Source organism: Ceratotherium simum, chromosome 35, assembly GCF_057802395.1.
Source record: "Ceratotherium simum simum isolate JZ-2026a chromosome 35, ASM5780239v1, whole genome shotgun sequence".
In the NCBI taxonomy this organism is placed as follows: domain Eukaryota; kingdom Metazoa; phylum Chordata; class Mammalia; order Perissodactyla; family Rhinocerotidae; genus Ceratotherium; species Ceratotherium simum.
The window spans coordinates 24,385,986-24,411,463 of record NC_141934.1 but is presented as its reverse complement, the minus strand read 5'-3'; the positions used below and the strand labels follow the sequence as shown (position 1 = coordinate 24,411,463).

At 45.0% G+C, this 25,478-nt stretch overlaps 1 protein-coding gene across 3 annotated transcripts in view; it reads right to left on the bottom strand.

Annotated features, from left to right (window-relative positions):
• MLXIP (MLX interacting protein) overlaps window positions 1-23,930 on the bottom strand; it is a 58,755-nt gene extending 34,825 nt beyond the window's left edge. Inside the window, exon 1 of one of the 3 annotated variants that reach the window (XM_087423347.1) lies at window positions 23,439-23,930. In XM_087423347.1, the coding sequence (XP_087279473.1) occupies window positions 23,439-23,851 (413 nt within the window). In that variant the 5' untranslated portion in view covers window positions 23,852-23,930. The remainder of the gene's footprint in view (window positions 1-23,438) is intronic. The other 2 variants (XM_087423346.1, XM_087423345.1) reach the window with 2 other exon arrangements.
• Window positions 23,931-25,478: the final 1,548 nt, after the last annotated feature.

Below are 25,478 nucleotides of genomic sequence, written 5' to 3'. Positions count from 1 at the left end.
AAGTGGGGGGGGGGGGTTTCACGACCTCCCATCACCTGCACTCCCAGCCCCCTCACCCCCAAGGCTCTCTCAGCAAGAAAATGCCGCTAGGGGACCGAATACTTGCCTCCAACATCAGCTCTCAGGCACACTTCACAGCAATGTCCCTTATCAAGCACCACTTAGGCTAGAGAGAGGAAAACCTGGGAGAGGGTGGGAGGGAGAGGAAAAATGCAAGGAAGAATGATGTTCTAAACACTGCAAGTGCTCTAGGAGAAAGTGGACAGCCCTATGGACTCATATATAGTGTAGATGACTGCTAAGCCTCTTTCAGCTCAAAGTCCATAATTCTATGAATCTATAAGAATAAAGAATAATAAAAGGTACCACATGAGAAATAATTACCCTAGAATGCTGAGAAGCTAGCTTAAAGGCAGTTGGAACAATTAAAAAGGGGATGGCCAGAAGTTTTAATTCCTGAACTATTTATAAGGTACAGATAAACAGGTCTTTTGATGAAAAAAGAGCCCGCAATTCCATCTTGCTTTCACGATCAGGAAGCAAATACATCTACACCTTGCAGATATGATATGTGCGTACCTTGCAGATGTGATGTGTGCGTACCTGCAATGTGACAGGCTCTGCACTGAGAACTGGGTGGCAAAGACCTCAGGACCTCACAGGCTAATGGAAAAGATAGAAATGTCTTCCCTTGAGGGAGCGAGGGCATGCACGGAGCATACGGAAACACACGGAAGGGCGTTCAATGGCGTCAGCGGGTCCAGGACGTCTTCCTCAAGTAGGATGCCTGAGCTGAGTCTCCAAGAACAGGCAGGAGTTAACCAGGGAAAGAGAATGTAGAGAAAAGGGTTTCAAGCAGAAGGAATAAAGAGGTCTTTCTCAAAACACCAGCAGTTTTGGCTTCTGGTCCCCTCCCTCCTCCATCCTTAGCTCTGATGAGAGGAGTGAAGATAAGAGCACTGATTGTTTGGAGCCTTGAGGATCAAAGTCTCAACCTTACTGTGCCTTCGCCTTGCCAGTGGGATGGGGTCAGCAACAGCAGTCAGGTTCTTGGAAGAAGGCAAAGCTAGGGGAAAGTCCATCGTTCTTATCTCACATTTAGGCTCAGTGTAATTTTCTGAATCTGCAGTTCAAAAAGATGATAGACTAGGAGGAGGAGCTAGCTTGTCATATCAGTTTCTGATGTAAAGCAGAATGAGAAAGAGGGAAGAGAAAGACAGAGAGAAAGGAAGAAAAGGAGAGAGTAGGGTTTAGAAAAGGGACATTTGCAAAACATATCTCTTATACTATTGGTGGTTTGAATACATAAAAGTGAAAAATCTCTTCTAAATCAATAAGCAAAGTTAGAAGATAAGTGCCAAGCTGAGGGAGAGATTGTGAAAAAAACGTTATTGTCTAAGGAGTTCCACAAAATCAGTTAAGCTCCCCAAATTACCAATTGCAGAGAGAAAAACACGTCTTTACAATGAAAAGATCTGGCAGCTAACCTTAACCAAAAGATCAAATTCAGCATCACTAACAGTCGGACACCCTGACATTATGTACCTTTGCTATGACTATCTGTGAAGCTCACTCACCAAAAGTGTTGAATCTAAATGTAACCAAGCCTTTTAAGCCTAATACGTGGAAATACAGGAGACAGCGGAACATGTTAAGTACCACACAAGAAAACAATTATAGGATGTGGGATGTTCTTAGAGACAACTAGACTGGTCACTTCAAAACGTCAATGCCAAGCGGGAAAAGACAGAAGGATTATTCTAGATTAAAAGAGACTAAAGAGATGAAAACAAAATGCAAAGTACAAGCCTTGACTGAGTCCTGATTCATAAACACTAGTTACAAAAGACATTTTGAGGAAAAGTGGAGAAATTTTAATATAGACAGTATATTATATGAATTAACATTTTCTTTGGCATGAAAATGACATAATGGTTATAAAAGGGAATAAAATGTCATGATGTCTCCAACTTTCTTCCTGAACCACTTGAAAGTAAGAGAGACAGAGACATAAAGCAAGTATGGCAAAGTTAACAAATGTGGGCTGTGTGGTGGCTATAAAGGTGATGGCTGCACTATTATTTCCACTTTTCTCTAAGATTTTTTATAATAAAAAGTTGAAAAAAAAGCTGGAAAAAGACCCACATCTCAACTCAAAAAAGAAAGAGCAAAACAAAAGAACTAAAAGAAAATTCAAAAATATAAAATAAATGGTCAAATTCAGGGAACAAAAACTCACTAGAGATCAAAGAAATGCAAATTAAAACACCAAAGATATCATTTTTTTGCCTATCAGATTAACAAGGATTTTTAAAAGCACCGTAATAATGGTACACATTTTTTTTTTAAAGGTACAGCCATTTTGGAAAACAGTTTGGCAGTTTCTCATGAAGTTAAATATAACACATGACCCAGCATTTACCCAAGAGAAATCAAAACCTGTGTCCACACCAAGACTTGTACATGAACATTCACAGCATCTTTATTCAGAATAAAGCTGAAAACAACAAAATGAAAACAAGCCAAATGTCTATGAACAGGCGATGGATAAAACAAACTGTGGAATATCCATGCAATAGAATATTAACTCCTGATACACGGAGCAACACAGATGAATCTTAAAAATATACTGAGCAAAAGAAGTCAGGCAAAAAGAGTACATGCTGTATGATTCCATTCATACACAACACAAGGAAAGACAAAGCTAATCTATAGTGAGAGAGAGCAGATGGGAGATGGGGAGGAATGCCTGGGAAGGGAACAAGGGAACCTTCTGCTGTGACAGAAATGTGCTGTACCTCTCGCTCTCTCTTTTTTTTTTTTTGTGAGGAAGATCAGCCCTGAGCTAACATCCATGCCAATCCTCCTCTTTTTGCTGAGGAAGACTGGCCCTGGGCTAACATCTGTGCCCATCTTCCTCCACTTTATATGGGACGCCGCCACAGCATGGCCTGACAAGGTGCCATCAGTGCACGCCCAGGATCTGAACCCGGGCTGCCAGCAGCGGAGCGCGCACACTTAGCCGCTACACCGTGGGGCCAGCCCCGAAATGTTCTGTATCTTGATGGAGTGATTACACGTGTATACATTTGTCAAAACCACAGAACTGTACATTTAAAAGGGTGAATTTTATTGTTTACATATTAAACCTCAATAGAGCTGATTTAAATTTTAAAATTACGGGGCCCACCCCGTGGCGTAGCGGTTAAGTGCGCGCGCTCCGCTGCTGGCGGCCGGCATTGGGATCCCGGGCGTGCACCGAGGCACCGCATGTCAGGCCACGCTGTGGCGGCGTCCCATATAAAGTGGAGGAAGATGGGCACAGATGCTAGCCTAGGGCCGGTATTCCTCAGCAAAAAAAAGAGGAGGATTGGCATAGATTAGCTCAGGGCTGATCTTCCTCACACAGACACACACACAAAAAATTTTAAATTACAGCAATGACACCCAGAGTTGGGGAGGATGTGGGGAAACAGGCTCTCATATGCATTGCTAGTAAGAATATTAATTGCTACAATTTTTTTTTTGGTAACAGCTTTATTAGGATATAATTCACATACCATACAATTCACCCATTTAAAGTGTACAGTTCAATGGTTTGTAGTACATTCACAGAGTTATGCAACTATCACCACAATCAATTTTAGAACATTTTCACTACCTCAAAAAGACAAGTGTACCCTTAGTTATCACCTCCCAATCCTAAGCAACTACTAATCCACTTTCTGTCTCTATGCGTGCCCGTTCTGGACATTTCATGTAACTGGGATCATATAATATATGGTTTTTTGTGACTGGCTTCGTCTACTTCACATAATGTTTTAAAGGTTCATTCATGTTGTAGCAAGGATTTCATTCCTTTTTATGGCTGAATAATATTCTACTGTATGGATATATCACATTTTATTTATTTATTCATTAGCTGATGGGCATTTGGGTTGTTTCCACCTTTTGGCTATTATGAAAAATGCTGCTATGAACATTCGTATACAAGTTTTTATATGGACATATGCTTTCATTTGTGGAGTGGACTTGCTGAGGCAAATGGCACCTCTTATGTTTAACTTTTTGAGGAACTACCAGACTGTTTTCCACAACGGCTGCACCATTTTACATTCCCACCAGCAGCGTAGGAAGGTTCCAATCTCTCCACATCTTTGCCAACATTTATCACATCCTAGTGGGTGTGAAGCAGTATCTCAGTGTTGTTTTGATTTTCATTTCCCTTACGATTAACGGTGTTGAACATCTTTTCATGTGTTTATTGATTACCAGTATATCTTTGGAGAAATGTCTATTCAAATCCTTTGCCTGGTTTTTAATTGGGTTGTTTGTCTCTTTATTTTTGACTTGTATAGTTCTTCATATATTCTAGATACATGTCCTTACTAGATATATGATTTGCAAATATTTTCTCCCATTCTGGGGGTTGTATTTTCTAATTGGTACAACTTTTGAAAACCAGTTTGGCAACACATATCAAAGATTTCAGTGTAAATACCCTTTGATCTTACAGCTTTACTTTTAAGAATCTATCCCAAGAATTTATCCTAAGAAAATAATTAAAGAAGTGAAATGAGAAGAGCTATAAACAAGAACACTCATCAAGGTACTATTTAAATCAAATCTCAACCCCTACCTCACACCGTATACAAAAAATGGATCATAGTCCTAAATGTAAGAGATAAAACTGTAAAACTTCTTGAATAAAACATAGGAAAAAATCTTAGAAACTTTAGGTTTGGTAAAGATTTACTAAATATGAACTACAAAAAAAAACCATGAACTACCAAAAAAAAAAAAAAAAAAGAAGGATACATTGTACTTCATCAAAATTAAAAACTTTTGCTCTTGAAAAGACAACTAAAAATGATAGTACAGGACTATTTTTTACCTACACAGGTACAGAGAAAAGTAAAAAGGACATAGTAAGAAAATAACTGGGTATATACTAGGTACATAACTCCAAGAAGAGAGTTTCAGAGGATTCTGCTCTCTTCTTTCTATCTTTCTGAAATGTCTGAATTCTCTATTTGACTATGAGTATGTATTTCTACATAATGAGGTGGAGGGTTGAAGAGGAACCTCCACAAAACTATTTCCATTTTGAAAAGGGGAAAAAGTGATTTTCCATCTCATAATTAATAGAAAATAATATTCAATTACCCAGGGGACACAGTTTACCATGTTGATTTGGAGTTATTTTTTTATTTGCCACATTTCAGAAATAAGAATATACCGTCATTTTCCTAAGAGTTTAATATCTTTGCCTTTTCACAATTTGCACGCAATTTATATCATACATACAAAGTAATCTGGTCAACAAATTTCAGTGATGTAAATGGATAATATTTAAGATTATTCTGTGAAAGAAGTTTATATGTATAGCATTATCTTACAACTATCTGGAGCTTGCTTTAGTTATACAGAAGTAAAAATAATTCTAGATAGATAATAAAGGTCTGTGCACTTGACTCAGAGAAGAGTCTCCAAACCCTCACTAAGTTAATTACTCTGATTTTACACTCAATTTAACAAGTTACGCAAACCAACAGAAAGTGGGAGGCACCAGACAAAAAGGGAGGGTAAGTGGCAAACTCACTGCCAAGCAAGAGGCAGCCAGCAGCCTGGAGGAGACAATGATTAGATGTGAAAACCCAAGTCTAGAGAGCCCACGACGGCTGAGTAGAGAAGCAAATATACCCTAGCAGTACGAGAATATCAAGAAGTTACTATAATAATACAATAAATTATACTCATAAATAGGTTTCTAAATAATCAAGTCATATTACACTCAATGTGTTAAGAAAGCAGTGAAGATTATTATGCATTTAAGAGAGATTTCCACTTTCCATTCAAAATGGCTAATTTTATAAAAGACATGATTAACAGAATAAACAACAGTGATCTGGAAAACTAATATCAAAGGAAGCCCTATTCTTTAAGAGAGGCAAATAAATAAGGTATTTTTGCAAACATATTTTAATAGCTACCTAACTTTAATGCCACAAAACTCAAAGGACTGAACTAAAGAAGTAATTATAATTTTATTTATTTATTTATTTTTCCCCCTAAAGCCCCAATAGATAGTTGTATGTCATAGTTGCACATCCTTCTAGTTGCTGTATGTGGGACGCGGCCTCAGCATGGCCAGAGAAGCTGTACGTCGGTGCGCGCCCGGGTTCTGAACCGGGGCGCCAGCAGCGGAGCGCACGCACTTAACCGCTAAGCCACGGGGCTGGCCCTAAGGAAGTAATTTAGATGCATTGATAGATTCTTCTGTCCTCCTCAAATCACATCACGTAGGTGGTTCCCAAAACTACCTCTGAATAAGAACTAACCCTGCAGATCAGATCATTTTATTTTATTTTATTTTTTTAATAATTTTATTTGTTTTTTCCCCCAAAGCCCCAGTAGATAGTTGTATGTCATAGCTGCACTTCCTTCTAGTTGCTGTATGTGGGACGCAGCCTCAGCATGGCCGGAAAAGCAGTGTGTTGGGGCGCGCCCAGGATCTGAACCCAGGCGCCAGCGGCTGAGCGCGCGCACTTAACCGCTAAGCCACGGGGCCGGCCCAGATCAGATCATTTTATATTACCACCCTCCCATCCAGCTCTGTCCACCACGTATAATCTCCTCCTGCCTTTGCAGCTCCATCTTTAAGAAAAAGCACTTTAACTTTGCTGTCTGGGGCCGGGGTCTTAAAAAAAATTTTTTTTTCATACTCTGCATTTCTCCTAAGCCCTTCATATGCCACTTTGCAACCCACATCGCATTTGGAGAGCTATCAAGTCAAATGCAAAGAAACTAAGTTCCCAACTCTGGGGGGAAATGGAGTCTGGATCTTCTCACCACTGTGTGAGCTACCTCCACCTCCACATAAGTTCCTCTTGTCTCACCCGTGAGGCTGGATTTCCACCAAGACAGCTGGATCTGACGAATCCAACCACACAAATACGAAACTGAACAAGGGGTAGAAGTAAGACAATGCAACCTAAGTTAGCACCGGAAAGAACGCAAACACTGAGTTTCTGCTCCCAGTCTTGAGGGACTGCATTTGGGAGTCCAGCCAGAGGAATTACTCGCTCTGTGGATTTACTACGTAGCTTCACGCGTCATACATAAGATAGGGACAGATGCCAGGCGAAAAGGTCGGCAGGAAGGTCAGCCGGGCAGCAGTGACAGCAGGTGGGGAACCTGGCCAGAGCAGGTGGTCTCCTGTACAGGGCAGGCAACTGCCAAGTGAGGCTGAGGCCACAAGCAAGCAGCCTGATTCCTGGAAGCTCCATGCCAAGAGTCTATGATGGCTGTGACCTAGCTGGGTCCAGGAGCGGCCTGGGATGCCTGCTGACCAGGAGACAGCTGTCTATTCTGGAATGGTTAACTAATCGCCTAAGATGCTGCTGAGCAGAGAGGGCAGAGGAAAGCAGGTTCTCCCTCCAGGACGGGCAGACCTATTCCTGCCTCCCCACAGGAACGCGGCTGAGGTGGAAGAAAAGCAGCCAGTTTCAGAGCACCGAAGCGATTCAAACCGAACCAACTGGTGCTTTATTCAAAACAATGATGGCTTTGTCAGGAGACTGCAACTGCCCAACAAGAGCCAGCTGAAAAACCTGCCCTCTTCTCCTAATTTCTACCCCTTAGGCCCCATGACTTTGAGACACCACACTAGAAAGAGGGGAAAAAAGTTATAGACATAAACCAACATCAGCCGACCCACGTGACACAACAGAAGCAGGTCAGCTGCCACTCAGAGATCACACATCACCAGAGCTGGCTATTTTGCAGCTGTGGATCTCCTACCCGGGAGCTAGAGCTCCCGGGACATACTGGAGTCTCACTTGCTGATATATTTCCAGCGCCCCTAGCCAACAAAGAACAAAGGGCTGAAATGTCAAGTTGTTCTACAGGGCTGCCGGGTCAATGTTCCAGTCAATCTGGGAGGGCAGCACACCCAAGACCTCAAAGAGAGCTACCGAGCCAGGGTGCCTGCTCCCAGCTTTACAAGAGCCTGAAAGCTCGTACCCCAGGGCCCTCTAGGACAGGAAACAGAAAGCAATTCTCTCTGCAGGGAAGGACTGGGAGGGGGGACCAGAAGATTACAATATTTCACACCACACCCTGCCCTACGCACTTCATCCATATTTTACCAATCAGCAGCAATCATTTCAAGCACTATACAAACACACCCATAACTCTAAGGAACCAGCAACAAGCACAAAAACAGAGCTAAGCAAACAAAGTTATTGAGCAAAAAGCAGCTGGCTACATACAGGCCAAGCCAGCTCAACTATAACCAGTAGGTCTCTGGTACGCTGCTCTGAGAAGTGTCTGGAGGAGGCCGTGCAGATCACAGGTGAGTTTCCCCAGTACCACCTGCCTGCTGGCTCTCAGGTGCTGTGCAAGGACAACGCCAAGGACAAGTGAGAGGTTGAGCTGATACCGAGGTTCTTTGCTTTTGTGAGAAGGCCATGGGACAAAGTCCTCTGCCAAGGTTTCACATAGGGAAAGAAAATCATGAATTTCAAAGCTAAAGGGAAATAGAGACTGGTCCAATAGACAGGGGAACAATCTGAGAGACAGCCAGGAAGCTGGGGGCCAGGCTCTGCTGGCTAGGAAACGGAGCCCTCAGGAAGGAGTTCTGAGCTAGAATGTAGCGGGTGGACATGGATGCCACAGTGGGCAACCAAACCTCTCCACTGGGCCTCAGGAGTCATAACGACCTGATCCAGTTTTTAAAACATAACCAAAGTCCTCACATCTTCACTCAGCCCCTCCACCACACGCTCTGCCAGCAGTGCAGTGGGTGGGCCAGATGGAGCCCCAGAAACCTCACACTGATGGAACTGATGAGTAAGGCTGCCAAAGCCAGAGATCGGCATCTCTGCACTTGTGTGACAGAAAGCATTTAAATTGTTTTCCAGAGAGTTGAGCCAGCTCTTCCTTCTAGGTACCAAGTCATACCAGCGCTGTGTTTTGTAACTCGCAGGAAAGTGCATCCACACGGCTCCCTATCGCACGCGAGCTCACCAAGCCGAGCAGACTCAGCTGGAATCACAACCTTTCGTGAAGCTCCATGCTCTCCTTGCTCTGGAACAACAAAAAGCCAAGGGACGGCATTCACCTGCTCACATCACTGGCCTCAGGGGTCTGTCAACCAGCAGGGCACGATACAGACAAGCAATCACGGGCCTCGGTCCAGGTGTGCATGCTGCTGGTGGGTGTGTCAAACACCATCCATGTGTCCCCTGCCCCTTTACAGGCTGTAGGGACACAGGTGAAAATGCAGTGACCTTTCCTATCAGCAGCCCAGGGCACAGAACAAAGGCTACTTTTCAGCTGCTTACCTGCTCACCACCTTCCTCCACACACGCCTTATCGTGAAGGTGGGAGGGTGTGACAAGGCAGGCAGGGTGCCCAAGGTGACAATCCCAACTGCCACCTTTCCTCAAGAGTCCTGCTGAAAGGTTCTCGGGGTAAAGGAAGGAGGAGGAGACAGAGGGACATTTTCAGAGAAAGTAGCCAACATGGGGTATGGTAACAGAGATGACTGGAACAGGGGCCCAGAAACACCTTCAAGTTACACAAACATACCATGAAATGTTCTCAATGACCAACAGAGAGGGATTAAATAAGTAATAGCACATCCACACAATGAAATACTATTCAGCCACTAAAAAATACTGCAGACGAATATTTCGCACCTTGGAAAGGTGTTCACAATCTATTAAATCGATAAAAAAATACACTAACCGTGCCAAAAAAAATGAAAAACAAACAAACAAAAAACCCACAAGGTCTGGAAAGATAAACACTAGGGAATTGACAGTGGTTATCTCTGGGTGTGGGGATTTTTTTTTTTCCTGGAAGGAGGCCTGGAAATACAGTCAAATTGCAAAAAGTAAGGTCCTAAGCTTAGAAGACTAATTCCCCAACTTTTCAGTGAACATGTCTCAGCAGAGGAAGCACTGCACCTCTGATAAATACAGATTCTACTTCAATCTGGCTTAGAAGCAGAAGTTACAGCATTTAAGAACCATAAGGCTATTTGCCAACGCCGTTAGAGATCAGATCAAATACAGATAGAAAATCCGAGTACTTCTGTGTGTGAATGTGTGTGTTGGGGGGGACAGTTCTAAAGTAGGCATGTCCACTCCTTTTCTTAACCACCCCAGATACACACACGTGCACACACACGTCTACACACTTGTACTGGGGAAGCAAAGCCAGAGGCATAGAATGCAGTAATGTCAAATGTGTAGGTTAGAAACTTTAAACAAGAGCCAAGAGAGAGGCCTCCTCAGTCTAACTTAAAGTTATAATTTTGTTTCAACTATAACCAAATCAACTGTTTGCAGTTAAGTCAAATTATTATCGTTTTCCTCCACCCCAGAATCACCCTATGAAAACAGCCCCACCCTAGTCAAGCATGGTGGTGAAGGCAAGGGGTAATAGTCCAAAATGGAATGTAAAGCTAAGAGTATATATAGTCCAAGAATTTCAGAAAATGGAGAACCAACCCTCCACCTCCAAGACAAGATTATTTAAAATAATTGCCCAAGCTCCTCATAACTCAGAGTAACTGCATACCTCTGGGGTTTACCAGGCAGATAGTCTTAGATTTTGTATTCAGAAGACTATGGCCCTGTGACTTTAAACATGTACACACAGGAGCGCGAACACCTAAAAAGATTTTCCTTGGGCCAGAGCTGACCTGTGGTAAACAGCACAACACACTTCTTCATCTCTTAGGCCAAGACTCACTTCTAAACCAGATTCAACCTAGCTTGAACTTATTCTTCCAGAATAACTAATACCTGAACTCTGACATTAAATCATAAATTGAACCATTTAAAAGTAGAGTTCACACACAAATTCAGATTTCTTCCAATTTTTCAAATACGCCAGAACTCGTAACACTGGGCTCATATTCTCAAATAGCAAGAATCACCTGGAGCTGAGTGATGGCTGCCCCCTTCAGACCAGGCAAACACTCTCTAGTTCACCACAGACCCACCACTCCCTATAACCTTTCCATCACTGAGGCCAAGGCAATTGCAGTTTATGCTTGCATGGTTTTCATAATAAAAAAATATTTCTCTGTAACCATGACATTATCAAAAGGAGGAAAATAAAAGATAGAAAAGGTCCTCTGGGCCTTACAGACGGCCTACTTTATTTTCTGGTCCTTGTGGGCATTTGAGTTTGTGACCTCTGACCCAGACAATGTTAAGAGGAAAAAAGATCTTAACAGGATAACCTTAGAGACGGTGATTTGGCAAGCTATAGCGCAAGCTGGAGAGACCAATTCCTGAGTTAGTTTTGATCCAGGGGAAATGCTCAGGGCAGGTCACTTTCCCAACCATTCTCTCATTTACTGTACACAGAAGAAGAGATGGAAGATATAGAATTAGGGAATTTCAGACACTGACATATTTAGGATCTTTAAGATCACATGGTCCAGTGCTTCCCAAATCAGATTCCCTAAAGATAATGCTGAAAACCTGAAGTGTTTTGAATATTTTTTTAAATAACAGCTCTATTGAGACATAATTTACATGTCATGAAATTCACCCTTTAAAAGTGTTCATTGGTTTTTAGTATATTCACAGAGTTGTGCAACCATCACCATTCTCTAATTTTAGAACATTTTCATCACTCCCTCAACAAGCCATTAGCAGTGACTAACCATTCTTCTTTCTCCCTGGCAACCACTCCTCCACTTTCTGTTTTATGGGTTTGCCTAATCGGGACATTTCATATAAATGGGATCACAACAGGTGGTCTTTGTATCTGGCTTCTTTCACTTAGCACAATGTTTTCAAGGTTCATCCATGTTGTTGTGTGGGTCAGTACCTCATTCAAAGACTTGTTTTCAATATTTTTAAAAGTATTTATTTGCCCATGATAAAGCCACAGTGGTCCTTCTTTAAATAAAGGCCATTTATCTCACTTTTCTAACATTATGAAAATTTTCAAAGATACATAAAAATTGAAAGAATTGTACAGTGAACACCCGTGTACCCACCACCTGAGGCTACAATTATCTCTGATATATTTACTATATCACAAATTCATCTATCCATCCATCCATCTTATTTCTTTTTTTTAAAGCAGTGGTTCTCAAAGTGTGATCTGGAGACTCCTGGAGGGTCCCAGAGACCCTTTCAGGAGTCCATGATATCAAAACTATTTTCAAAATAATACTAAGAGGTTATTTGCCTTTTTCTCATTCTCTGAAGAGTGTGTGGTGAAGTTTTCCAGACATGTGAAATCACAACAGATGAATGCAAAAGTAGACACAAGTAACCAGCTGTCTTCTAACTAAACGTTAGCCAAGCATTAAAGAGATCTGCAAATGTATAAATCAATGTCAGTCTTCTCATTTTTTTTGGAAAATAGTTATTTTCTACAAAAATATGTTGTTTATGTTAACATGTAATGGGTTTATTATTTTTTAAAATGCTTTAACAAATATTTTACTCTCTTCTCAGTTTTCATTTCTAATATGGTAAACATCAATAGATATAATTCACACAAACAACAACTCTCTGGAGTTCTCAATATTTAAGAGCGCAAAGGGGTCCTGAGAGCAAAAAGTGTGAGAGCCCCTATTTTAAAGCATTTCAGAGGCAGATGCAGGCATCAGTATACTTCATCCCTGAGTTCAATATTTGTCAATGGTTCTTTTTGTTTTGGGTAAGATTTACATATAATAAAATGCACAAATCATAAGTGTACCATTCAATGAGTTCTGACAAATGCATATACAACCCCCATCAAGATATAAAACACGACCACCATCCTAGGAAGTTCTCTCATGCCTCTGCCCTGTCAGTCCCTCTCCAACCCCCCACAGAGGCAAGTACTGATGTGACTTTTTTCACCATAGATTAGTTTCGCCTATTCTAGAACTTTATATAAATGGAAACAGCATATATTCTTTTTGGGTGAGGCTTACTTCATTCAACATAATGTTTCTGAAATTCATCCATGTTGTTGCACATATCAGTAGTTTGTTCTTTTATATTGCTGAATGCAATTTGTTTCTAAGGTAACATCTCTCAAAAACTTAAGGTCCATGGAAGAAAAATAAGTTTGGTAACCATGATTCTAGTCTAACCTTCTCCCCTCTTCTCTTGCTTTTTTTTTTTTTTTAACAGAGACACCACGACTTAGAGGGGCTAAGTGATATGTCGCTACCAGTGGCACCATTGTCCTGTGCTGTCCAATCTAATCATCTCTCCACTATCATCACTACCATTTCCTATTATCACCCTATAAGGAAGTTCCCATCTGAATCTGTAAGAGAACTTGATTATAGGAAATGGAAAGTCAATACCCAAATAACGAAGGTATTAGGCTTCTCTCAAAAACATGTCTGTCAATGAATGGATAAACAAAATGTGGTATATTGTTACAATGGAATACTATTCAACAATAAAAAGGAACAAAAGACTGATATGTACTACAACATAGATGAACCTTGAAAAAATCCTCGCTAAGTGAAAAAAGCCAGACATAAAAGGCCACATATAGTATGATTCCATTTATATGAAATGTCTAGAAAAGATAAACCTATAGACATAGACAGCAGATTAGTGGTTGTCTGGGGCTAAGGTGAGAACTGGGATTAAAGGTAAAAGGGCATGAGGGATCTTAGTGAGGTGATGTAATCCAGCTCTAAAACTGGATTGTGATAATGACGGCACAACTAAAAAGTCAATGGACTGTACACTTAACATGAATGGTATATAAATTATATATATATATGAGATATATGGCATATAAATTATACCTCAATAAAGTTGTTAAAAAACAACAAAAACTCGTCTGTCTACAAGTGGATGAGAGTCCCGCTCTAAGGCAGAGAAAGACCTGTTTAATAATTTAAAGAACAAAGGAGGCAATTTAAAAGACCCTGTTACTCAATTAGAAAATAGTTGTTTAAAACAGCAAACTAATATAATCATATACTATTCTAAGAATTCATTGAAAGTGTTTAATTTTAATAAATAAAAGGGATTTATAAATCAACTTTCTCTAAAAAGCTTGGTATCCAGCTATCTGGGCAGGTTCCAACTGCCAATCATAAGACAAGGTAGTCCGTTTGCAAAAGGGCCTGTCATCAGAAGAGCACATGAAGAGGTTCTTTAGGTTGTTTTTTGCGTGTGTGTGGGTGAGGAAGATCAGCCCTGAGCTAAGGTCCACGCCAATCCTCCTCTTTTTTGCTGAGGAAGACTGGCCCTGAGCTAACATCCGTGCCGATCTTCCTCTGCTTTATATGGGACGCAGCCTCAGCATGGCCGGAGAAGCGGTGCGTCGGTGCGCGCCCGGGATCCAAACCCCGGCCGCCAGCAGTGGAGCGTGTGCACTCAACCACTACACCACGGGGCCAGCCCACTTAGGTTGTTTTTTTAAAAGCTAGAATATTGGCTAAACATCTAGAAAATAGGTTAATTCCCCTACTTTCTACATAAGAAGTGTTTTTTGTTTTGAAGACCAAGTTTGTCTCATGGTGACAGACCAAAAGAGGTCACCTTCTTCCCTATGCCCACAAGCCCCAGAGGGAATGAATCTGAACTAGCTTTCAAAACAGATCCGCCTACTCAGAGATTATTCCTCAACAGTGAAGACGTGCTACCAAAATCCCCATGGTTTCCCCTCCAGTGGAGCTCAAACCCCCCAAACCTCCGTTTCTCCCAGGAGCTGGTTCTCTCTGCTGTCCCGTCACGAGCTCTCACTCCTGAGTTTGACTCTTCTCTGCTACCAATCGGATTCTTTACATTCACTTCTGAGACTCAAAAGTTAACAGCAAGGAATTCTGTCTCCGGTCCAGATCTTGGACACTCTCCTGGAGCTACCAAAATAACCCCTTCTACACTGCCTCTTTCTAGAAGATTTTTCTGATGGTGCAGTCTAACCTCAAATACATTAAGAATGCTAGATTTGGAGAAGTTTCTTTAGGGCATGCAAGACTAGGAAGTATTCCTCTACCACAACCAGACCGAACTGAGTAAAATTATCATTTCGGATATATGACAGTATACATTTCACGGGAAAAAACACTATGTTCTGAATGCCAGCTTGACACTCCAAAACCTCCCCTCCCCAAATGGCCCCCTCACAAGGCCTGCAGAGGTTAGGGAGGCAAGATAGAGCAGCATGGAGAGAAGAAAGAACTCAGGCTGTCTAGACTGGTCAGGGCTAAGTGGAAAACTGCTCTTGGTGACCGTGAGGACCTCACTGGGCAACTGTAGTGCCCCCCACACTGACAGCCCCCTTGCAGCCCCTTCTTGCAGAAGCTGCCCCGCCCACAGCCCCACTGGCAGGGCAGCCCACGGCAGCCACGCTTAGTGTGCAGCACAGCGGTGTCCTCAGCCCACACCAGCCACACAGCCGCCTGGGCCTTCCTCAGCTTCCTCATTTCAGTAATGGCCCCTGCGGCGCAGGCCAAAAATCTCAGTCATTGCTGATTCCTTTCTTTCTTTCATCCCCCATGTCCAAACCATCAGGAAGTCCACATCTACCTTGAATCCATCCACTTCTCATCACCTCCACTGCTACCATCCCAGTCTGAGAACGGCGCACAAGAGCCTCCCAACTAGTACCCCACTTCTACTCTTGGCCTCCTATCAACTAGTCTCCACAGAGCAGCCTCAACGGGGCATTCCCCAATGCAATGAGTATAATGTCCCAACTTCTCACCATGGCCAACAAGGCCCCTACCTCTTCATTCCTGTCTCCTACCACTCACCCTGGCCCTCAACATTCTCGCCATGCTGGCCTTCTTTCTAGCACCGAATGTGCCACATTCATTCTACTTTGGGCCCTCGCCTTGGGCTCTTCCACTGCCTGGAATGACTATCCACGCCTGGCTCCTACTCACCACTCAGGTTTCAGTTCAACCTGAAATGTCACCTCCTCAGAAGACTTCTCTGACCACCCTCCCCCACCCCCTATCACTTTCCACCTTTCGTCTGGTTTTAAGTTCTTCACTGCACTCACATCATAAATCTGATTTGCTTACTAATTCTCCTACTAGAATACAAACTCCATGAGGGGAGATGACTAATCTGTCATGCTGACTACTGTATCCCCAAGGCCACAGCAGTGCCTGGCATACAAGAGAGCCCTGATTAATACTTCTGGAAAGAACAGCCAGTCCAAAGATCATGGCCAGACTCATGCTCTGTGGCCCAGGAAGTTCTACTCAGAGAGTGAGGAGCCAGCTAGTCTCTCTCTCAAACATTTGAAGTGGAGGCTATGGGGCTCATTTAATTAGACAACTGGCAAAGAGCACCGATGATAATAGGAAGCTCTAAACGAGATCTATATGTGAAACACAGGCCATGGGCAAGCTCCGGTCAGGCAGATGCAGAAGATCCCATAAGCAGAAGCTTTTTTTTTTTTTGAGGAAGATCAGCCCTGAACTAACATCTGCGCCGATCCTCCTCTTTTTTTTGCTGAGGAAGACTGGCCCTGCACTAACATCTGTGCCCATCTTCCTCCACTTTATGTGGGACGCCGCCATAGCATGGCCTGACAAGCGGTGCATCAGTGCCCGCCCGGGATCCGAACCTGGGCCACCAGCAACGGAGCGCACACACTTAACCGCTACGCCACGGGCCGGCCCATAAGCAGAATCTTTGAAGCAGAGAAGAAACAGGGCAGCAGGTGAGAGAGCTAGCCAGCAGTGGAAGAAGTAAGACTGCAACGAAAAGCAGAGCCTGAGAGAGGAGCCGAGACACTCAACAGGAGTGAACCAGTAAAGAAGAACAAACTCCCCCTGCTGAGGACCCAGAACAGCTTGGAACCCAGCTCCAGTCTCCACTGAAGCCAGACGGTCCTAGGAAGCCTGGAGTTTCGAGAGATTACCAGCACCCTTCCTGATCCTTGCAATAAACGCCCATTACCTAAGCTAGCACAAGAGGGTCCCTGACCCATGCAGCCAAAAGAGTTCTACCCCAAACCCAAGTTCTGTGGCCTGGAATTCTAACTAGAGACAGAATTCCAACACAGGTTGGAAAATATCACCTAAGTTATTTGCTGCCTGGACTACATATATTATAGCCAAGAAGTCATTCAATTCTGAGGAACGGGAATTTTTCATCAGCCATTATACGAATCCTTAAAAATAAGTAAAATTAACTTTCTACAATATCCTATTCTAGGAATTGTACTAGGGAACAAGGAAAAGGCCCACTTTACAGACTTTACCTTTTATAACGAGAGCCCTCCTATCACTAGATCCCCTAAACTGGCACCTAATAGACTCAGCAAAACTCAATATATCCAGGGTGGGCTGCTGTGCTCTCCCGTGGTGGAAGAAGAGCTAAGAGAGACTTTTACACCTGGCTTATATGCTTAAAAACATTACCTCAAGACACTTTTGAAACCAGTCTGTATTAGTCTCCTATTGCTGCTATAATAAACGACCACAAGTTAGTGGCTCAGAACAACACAAATGTAATATCTCATAGTTCTGGAGGTCAGAAGTCTGAAACGGGTCTCAATGGGCTAAAATCAGGATGTCAGCAGGACTGGGTTCCTTCTGAAGTTCTAGGGAAGAATCTGTTTCCTTGTCTTTTCCAGTTTCTAGAGGCAGCCCATATTCCTTAGCTCAGGGCCCCTTCCTCCATCTTCAAAGCCAGCAACATCAGGCCAAGTCCTTCTCCCACTGCACCCTCTCTGGTTCTCTATGATTTCCTCTTCCACTTTTAAAGACCCTGTGACTACCTTGGGCTCATTCAGATAATCCAAAATAATCTCCCTATTTAAAGGCAGTTGATTAGCAACCTTACTTTCTCTTTGCCATATAACATAACATATTTACAGGTTCTGGGGATTGGGACGTGGACATCTTGGGGTGGGGTACTAATCTGCCTACCAGAGCAGTCCACACAGGCCACAATACAAACATCACCTAGCAAAAGCACTTAGCCTGTTGTCCCACTCCACACCCACATCCCCTAAAGCACCGTTCCACAGAGGTCGTGTTTGTCTTTGCACAGTTGAAGATAAACAAGGTTCGCCAGAGGCAAGTTTATGATGTTTTTATGATGTTGGCTTCCAGGTCCCTGAGCTTCCTTTTTCAACTCCATATATATTTCCTAATCATGCAGTATGTGCCAGACATGTTAGGTTCTGTGGGGAAGTCAAAAGTGAAGACAGCAGGAATCCTGATAAAGTCAGGTCTACGTAATGACACAAGGCCGAATCAATAACTGCCGTGGATTTACAGAGGAACGTGGCACTTGCTCCCTTTGGGAAGGCTTACTAGGGCAACTGGCACTTGAGCTGAGTCTTTTCTTTTTTTTTTTTTTTTTTAGTGAGGAAGATCAGCCCTGTGCTAACAGCCATGCCAATACTCCTCTTTTTTTTTTTTTTTTTTTTTGCTGAGGAAGACTGGCCCTGGGCTAACATCCATGCCCATCTTCCTCCAATTTATGCAGGAGGCCGCCACAGCATGGCCCGACAAGCAGTGCGCGTTGGTGTGCGCCCAGGATCCGAACCAGTGAACCCCGGGCTGCCCTAGTGGAGCGCGCACTTAACCGCTACGCCACGGGACCAGCTCCTTGAGCAGAGTCTTAAAGGAAGAGCAGGATTTCACCAGTGGGAAGGGCGGTACATGCAAGGGCATGGAGCAGCCTAAAGGCATTCGCTCTCCCTGTCCTGGTTTCCCCAGGCCTTAGTAGAGGAATTAGCACTTTCACCTCCTCTCTAACAGAACTGCAGGCTTTTGTGAGCAGATAAGGGAGGTAACTTTTCACTGGTACCCCAGAGAGACACTGCCTTGGACGAGTTGCCTCACCTCTCAGCGACGGGGCAAACTAATTTCTAAGCTCAGGTTTTCTTCTTCGTTTTAATTTGAAAAATAAGAATTCCACCATCACCTACCTGAGCGGATTATTGTAAGAACTGCTTAAGATGACATAACGAGAATCTAGGACATAGCAGTGAGCAGTTAGTGTGACTCCTCTTGACTTTTCCCACCCTAGTGAATAAACTCCCTCCACCCTCTCCTCTAACCTCTTTTCCCAGGCTCTTCCCAATTTTATCACCCTTCTTCCCCCTTCCATCAGACGGCAATTAGCCAATCAGCCTCTACCTAAAAAGGAAACTTAGTCCTGCACTACAGGAGAGAAGATAGGTTAAAGGAACACTGGGGCTTCGGTTGGGGAATGTGATCCATAATTTCCGACAGTTAACATGAGGAAGAGGAGATAAGGATCAACCCTGATGTCAGGGGAAACTGTCCACACGGATACCCATTACGGAAACAGACACTCAGTCTGGTTACGGCACCCTTCCTCGGTACTGCCATTAGACCTGGTTCACGTGTTTTACCACAGCCCTTGATAACTGTTCTACAGTTGTCTGTTTATCTGTCCCTGACCCCAAGTTTGTAAGCTCCTCGAGGACAGAGACTTTCTCACCTCTGTAGCCCTTGCTCCCATCTCAGTGCATGCCCTTTAATGGCACACTATACAATGATTAAAGACTAAAGAAAGCGCAAGAGAAGAAAAACCGCTTATCTTCGGCATGGTTGCAGAAGAGTAAAATTAATTTAGTCATTTGTGTGAATGGTTCCCATTCACAACTAGTCACCATGCCTACATTAGAAAGTTCCTCTACTGAAAACTAAAAATTTGGAGGCCACAGGGCTCTAAACCTTTAATCTCTCCTATTCCTTAGGTGTGGTAAAAACTCCCACCTTGGGTCAGGAACAGAGGGTCACTATACAGGGCATACATATACAGGGCTACCTGCCAGAAACTTGTATTCCAAGGCTATCTTACAGGTCCGAATGAAAATGTCTCCTCCAATATCCACTTAAGCACAAACCCATTGTCCAAAAAGCTATTGCTTATCTCCAAATACATAAAAAGACCGTCTCTTACCCCCCAAGATATTCACACCAAAACGCCCTAATAAAGAACTACATTAAAAGGTAGAGAAGTGAAACCAAAACCAACCACAAAAAGCTGTCTCTGAGATGTCTTCAGAATCTGTGTGGATTATTTACATGTGTGACATTCCTTAAAATGTTAAGAGGGCAAGAACCATGAACTATGTTCTAGAGTACATAGCTCCATTGTGGAGCCTTAGAAAATACGGGCAAACCAAGGATGCGGTGATTTAGTATTTTTCAAGCAGGCATTTGAAAGCCACACTAAAAGACCCCAGTCAGATACTTTATTTCCTTTGGTTTACAGATGAGAAACTTGGGCTCCTAATAAATGTCAGTTAAATGAGGACACAGAATTGGATTCAGTCTGTTAAACCCCCTCTTGCATCTTATTTGCCAGGTACTGGACACGTTCAGATATTATCTCAGTTAATCCTCACATCCACCCTGCAGGGAAGTTTTAGCCTCCCCATTTTACAGTGGCAAACAGGAAGGCTTAGAGAAGGTAAGCCGTGGGCTTCTTTCCTGTCATCTGTAAGTGTTGCCTTGGGGAAAGGCAACTTCTTCCCCTCCAAAATGTCTCAATAACTGAGCACATGCTGTGGGACCAAATGGAGATGTTTCACTGTAGGGCTACTTAACACCACAGAGTGGGAAAGACACGGATTTTAAGGCCAGCTGCATGAAGCTGGAATCCCATCCACACTGTTACTCACCCAGGCGGGCCACTCGGCACACTCACACACAGCCGTGATTCCTCAAACACCCTATTCCCCACCCAAAGTCAGTCTTGCCAAAGACCCTTCAGGAATTCAAGACTTTGCATGTTCAGAAACAGATCACCTTCAGAATCCACAGACCACTTCACAGGACTGGGGAAAAAATAACCACAACTTCCCCTGCACTTAGTTCCTCCCCCAAAGAGCTGTTGAACCTCATCTGGAAACAGCTGGGAGGCAGCAGTTAACAGGAAACCAAACCAAAAGAAAGCACAGAGTGTACCAGGGAGAGTTAGGCAGCTGAACGAAGCAGCCAGGGGACAGACAGGAAGTTGAAGTTAGAAAGAGCCTAGGCCAAAAACAGTCGCACAGAAGAGGAGGCCCAGCTGGCCTCCCTCTCAGCCCAAGGAGAAGGAGAAAACCTGGAAAACCAGTGGTGAAGACTCAAACCCCACTGAAAAGGAAATTACACCACCGTGGAGGTTAAGTCTTCTTTCCTCCCCGCCCCTCATCTCAACCCTACTTCTCAGAAAGCCAGCTAGTGGTCATGATAGGACAGCTGAGGTCAGAAATTCATTTCTGTTCTCGAGCTGCTTTCTGTGCCAGAGGCTACAACACAGACAACTGGTTTTGAGTCATTCCTCTATCAATCTGTACCAAAGTTCCACACTGCCAACTATACTCGGGGGCCATCCAAATCAGCCTCCCATAGAGAGACAAAGAGCATCTTTATGAGAGATTACTAGGCAGATATTCACTGGGGACCTGCAGTGGTTTGGGCACAGGGAATAACAGCAAAGCAAGAGAGCCAGCGGGGCTGGAGGTCCTGAAGGGGAAGGTGAGCGTTGAACCAACCTAAGGATGCATTTTGCAATCAAGAAAGTTAATTGAGCAATGGCCAGTTGCCAAAATATTTCTGAAAGAAGTGAAAAAAAAAATGGCACTACTAAAATTCTTTGGTGTTATTTAATAATAAGCCTTTAGGTTATCCAAGCTGAGGGCAAAGCGGAGACTAGTTTATTTTCTCTTTAGCAGAGCTTAGGTGAGAACTTTCTAGCCCGTGCCTCCTGCTACACACTCATCCATTCTCTCCCTGTACATGTGGAAGTTTATATTAAAATAAAGATGAGGATTAAGTTCTCTTAATAAAAGACATTCCTGTCTTTCACCCTTAGTTTTGTTTGAAAGGGATCTCTCAAAGTGTAGCATATGCTACAATCTAGTTGGGTTTGAGTTCAATGGAAGTGCTCAAAATTTGAGACTGACTAAGCAAGGCTAAAAGAAGGCACAAGGATGTAATCTCAATACCATTTGCTTTTTTGAAAACCAGAACATCTTCACAGGCTCAGTGCCAGCTGAAGCTGGTAGGACCAGAGAATGAGAGCAGAACCTGACCAATGTGCCACGTAAGGGGGATGAGAGAAGAGCTACGGGTAACGTACAATCATCAGGGAAACCTTCAAGAGACGGAAAGGGGGCTGGGGGTGGGGGTTACTTGAGGAACATAACAAAGGAACTAGTTGACTAATCATTTATTCCAGAGGGGGAAAATGCCACCCAGAGCCATGTATCTAGTGTGTTAACTTCAGGTAAATGTGTAATGTTTTAACTTGGATATATTCGGGGCTCAGGACTCTCCAAAAAGGGGGGATGGGCTGCTCCTACTCTTCTTTACACTGCTTCCGGAGTCTCCTAGGAAACTCTTCTGCCTGCAGAGCAGACCTAAGACAGCCCCAGCCAGTCCAGTTACTAATGCAATAACCCCCACTCAGCAAAGATCCTATCATGAGCTTTGCGCAGGGCTGGGCGGCTCTGCACTGCAGCTAGTCCAAAGAAGTTCTGTTGCTGAGGCAGAAGTGACCTGAAGCAAATACCTAACGTACACACTGAGGAAGGAAGAGAGAATGAAAAGACATCTTAATCCTTGAGGGCTAGGCATTTCTGTGACTTAGTAAAAAGGGATCTCCTCCTAGAACCGAATCCACGTGTCAGGATGGTGTCTGGGATGCCTGCCCTAAACACTGACATCCCCATATAATGTTTCAGGGCTGGCCAGAGAATCCTCCAATTTGCCAGGAGGACAGACTGCACCTCCAACAGCTGTGGCTCCAAAAGTCTTCCTAGGAGGTATCCAGGGCCCCTCCCAAGTTGGGGGAGGGCTTCTCAATAAAGGGGATGTGAGGGTACCCAGCATCCCTCTGCTGGGACAATAAGAAAAGTAGCTAACATTTATGGAGCATCCAATTATGTGCCAGGCACTGGAATAAGCACTTTACCTGTCTCATTCCATTCCCACAACAGCCAATGGAGGCAGATACTACTGTCATCCCCTCTTTATGAAGGAGGAAACAGGCTCCGAGATTTGACACAACCATTAAACAGTGGAGCCAGTGCTGAAGCCACCCCTGGACAGGTGGTCTTAACCATTAACTGATATTGCTGGAAACAAAGCATTTGGGGTAAAGGGTGGAGAGAGTAGAGTAACATAATGTGCAACCTGTATTTACATCTCTCTCTAGTCCAAAATCGGTGGCCTGGGGACACTGGAGGGGAGGGCCTGGATTGGGAACGTGAAGCCGGAAGAACCCAAACACTGCTGACAGGGGAAGAGGCCAGGACCCCGGCCGCTCTCGCTTCCTCTGGGGACCCCAGACGCATAAATCCTCCCGAAAGAGGAAGACCCAAAGGGAAGGCATGAAGCCAAGGAGCCCCCAGGCGGCTCAGCCCTCCACGCCTGTTTTGTCAAAGAAGGAAGCCCCGCTCGAGGTGGGGCGGGCCGGGCCCGCCGGCGGTCGCCGAGTCCCTACCTGTAGGCCAGGGTCATGCACTCGAAGAGCTTCGTGAGCGAGGCGTCGATGGACAGGTGGCAGGAGCTGGTCTTGCCGAAGCTGTAGGTCTGGCACGTCTGCTTGTTGACCGTGTCGAAATCGTAGCCCTTCTTGGGCGGGTGCTCGCGGTGCGGCGACGACACCATGAAGTGGCCACTGTGGATGATCTGCTGGCGGCGCGGAGGCTCCTCGCGGCCCGGCCCGGCCCGGGACGGCTGCGGCGCGGCGCTCGCGTGGGCCCGGGCCGGGGTGGCCGCGCCGGAGGCGGGCGGCGGGGACGGCTCATCCGTGTCCGAGTCGTCGTCGTCCTCGGGCACCTGGTGCTTGAGCAGCACCGGGCGGCCCCGGCTGCGGGGCCGGCGCGGGGAGCACATGAAGACGTCGGCGGCCATGGGGGAGCCCGGCCGGGGGCATCCCCCGGGGCACTGGGCGACGCGGAAAGCGAGGCTGAGGGGCGCCGGCCCGGCCCGCGCGCCGACTGTCCGCGAGCGGGCGGCGGGGCGGGAGGGGGAGGGCGCGGGCCGACGGGCCGCCTCGGCGCCGGCCCCGGCGTGACGTCACAGGCGCGTCTCGGCCAATCGGCTGCCCGCGTCGGCCCCTTAAAGGCGCAGGGAAGCCTTTCCGTAACTAGGCGGACAAAAAAAAGAGACGGGGACAGCCAGAGGCCACGCCTCCCGGACCCGCCCCTCGCCACCCCTCCCTCCGGGCTGCCCCCGGGTGCTGCGGGACGTGGTGGCCGGGTGGTGTCACTCGCCGGGGCCGTGGCCTAGGAAAGGCGTCGGCCGAGCAGGCCGCGCCGACCCCGCCCCGCGTTCCGGGGAATCGCCCTGCGGCCTCGCTGAGGTCGGGGCGGGCGCTCCACGTGGTGGGTGGGGGTGGGGCTCTTTCCCCCTCCCCGGCCTCGCTTTCTCCTGCAGGGCGGAAACTGTGTCCTAGCAGCTCATCTCTGATGTTGCTGGGGTCTGTGGTTGTTGTCCCCATTTTATTGGTGAGAAGACTGAGTCGCTGAATACCAAAAGGATTTTTCTAACGCGAAAACAAGAGCAAGAACCCTTCTCACTGTGACCTCACATCCACAGAGGTGGAAACTGGCTCTGCCAAGATAATTCCGTTAACTAGGGCATCACAGCTAGTAAGTGGCAGAGCCACCAGCTCCTTTAACTACAACTCAAAAGACTGTCGATATTGTTAAGATTTTAAGTTTGGAAAGAGAACCAGCCCCCAAACAATTCTAAATTCTGAGCCATAGTTTTCTCCTCTTTCTAATACCGAACAATTCCTATGCCTCAGAAAGTTGTGACGATTCAAGAAATGACTATAAATTGCTTAGTACGGTGTCTGGCACAGAATGAGTGTTAAATAAATGTAGGACCTACAGACAGAAGGAATTGAACCAACCAAACCATAGGTACCTAGAAATTGCCAATACTCAACCACTTTTTGTCCTAGAGAAACAGCAATTTCATATGGTTCAACCTAATAGTTGACACTTCTAGAAAAGCTGACAAGGTTTCAGGGGCTCAAAGCCAGTCAGGGGTGAGGGCCATGTGGGGAGGGTGGAGAATGGCAAGGCTTCAGGAGGGCAGTGAGGCCCCAGGGCAAGGAGCACCCACCCTAGTCCCAGCAGGGCCTCATGAGTCCTCCATGCAGCGCCTGTGCTCTGTTTGGAAGCCATCTTCACTTCCAGATTTGGATAGAGGTTGAGCCCCCTGCTCCATCCTCCTTCTGAAAGGGAAGGTGTTGGGAGTGAAAGAAACAAAGGGCTCTTACCAAAGTGGCTGCACTAACTTTTTCCCTAGATGTCTCCATGAGGGATAGGCCATACCGACTGGCAGCCTCCATGTGAGTTGGAGATCTCCCCTTTGCCCAAACCACTGCTCTCAACTCTGGTTGCAAATGTCTGGAAGTCCACACTTCGAGGTGGTTTCCTTTATCTGAAGACTTTTCTCCTTGGTAAACTCTTAAATACCCAGCCACATTTGACACAGCAATTCCACTTCTGCAATTGTATCTTAAAGA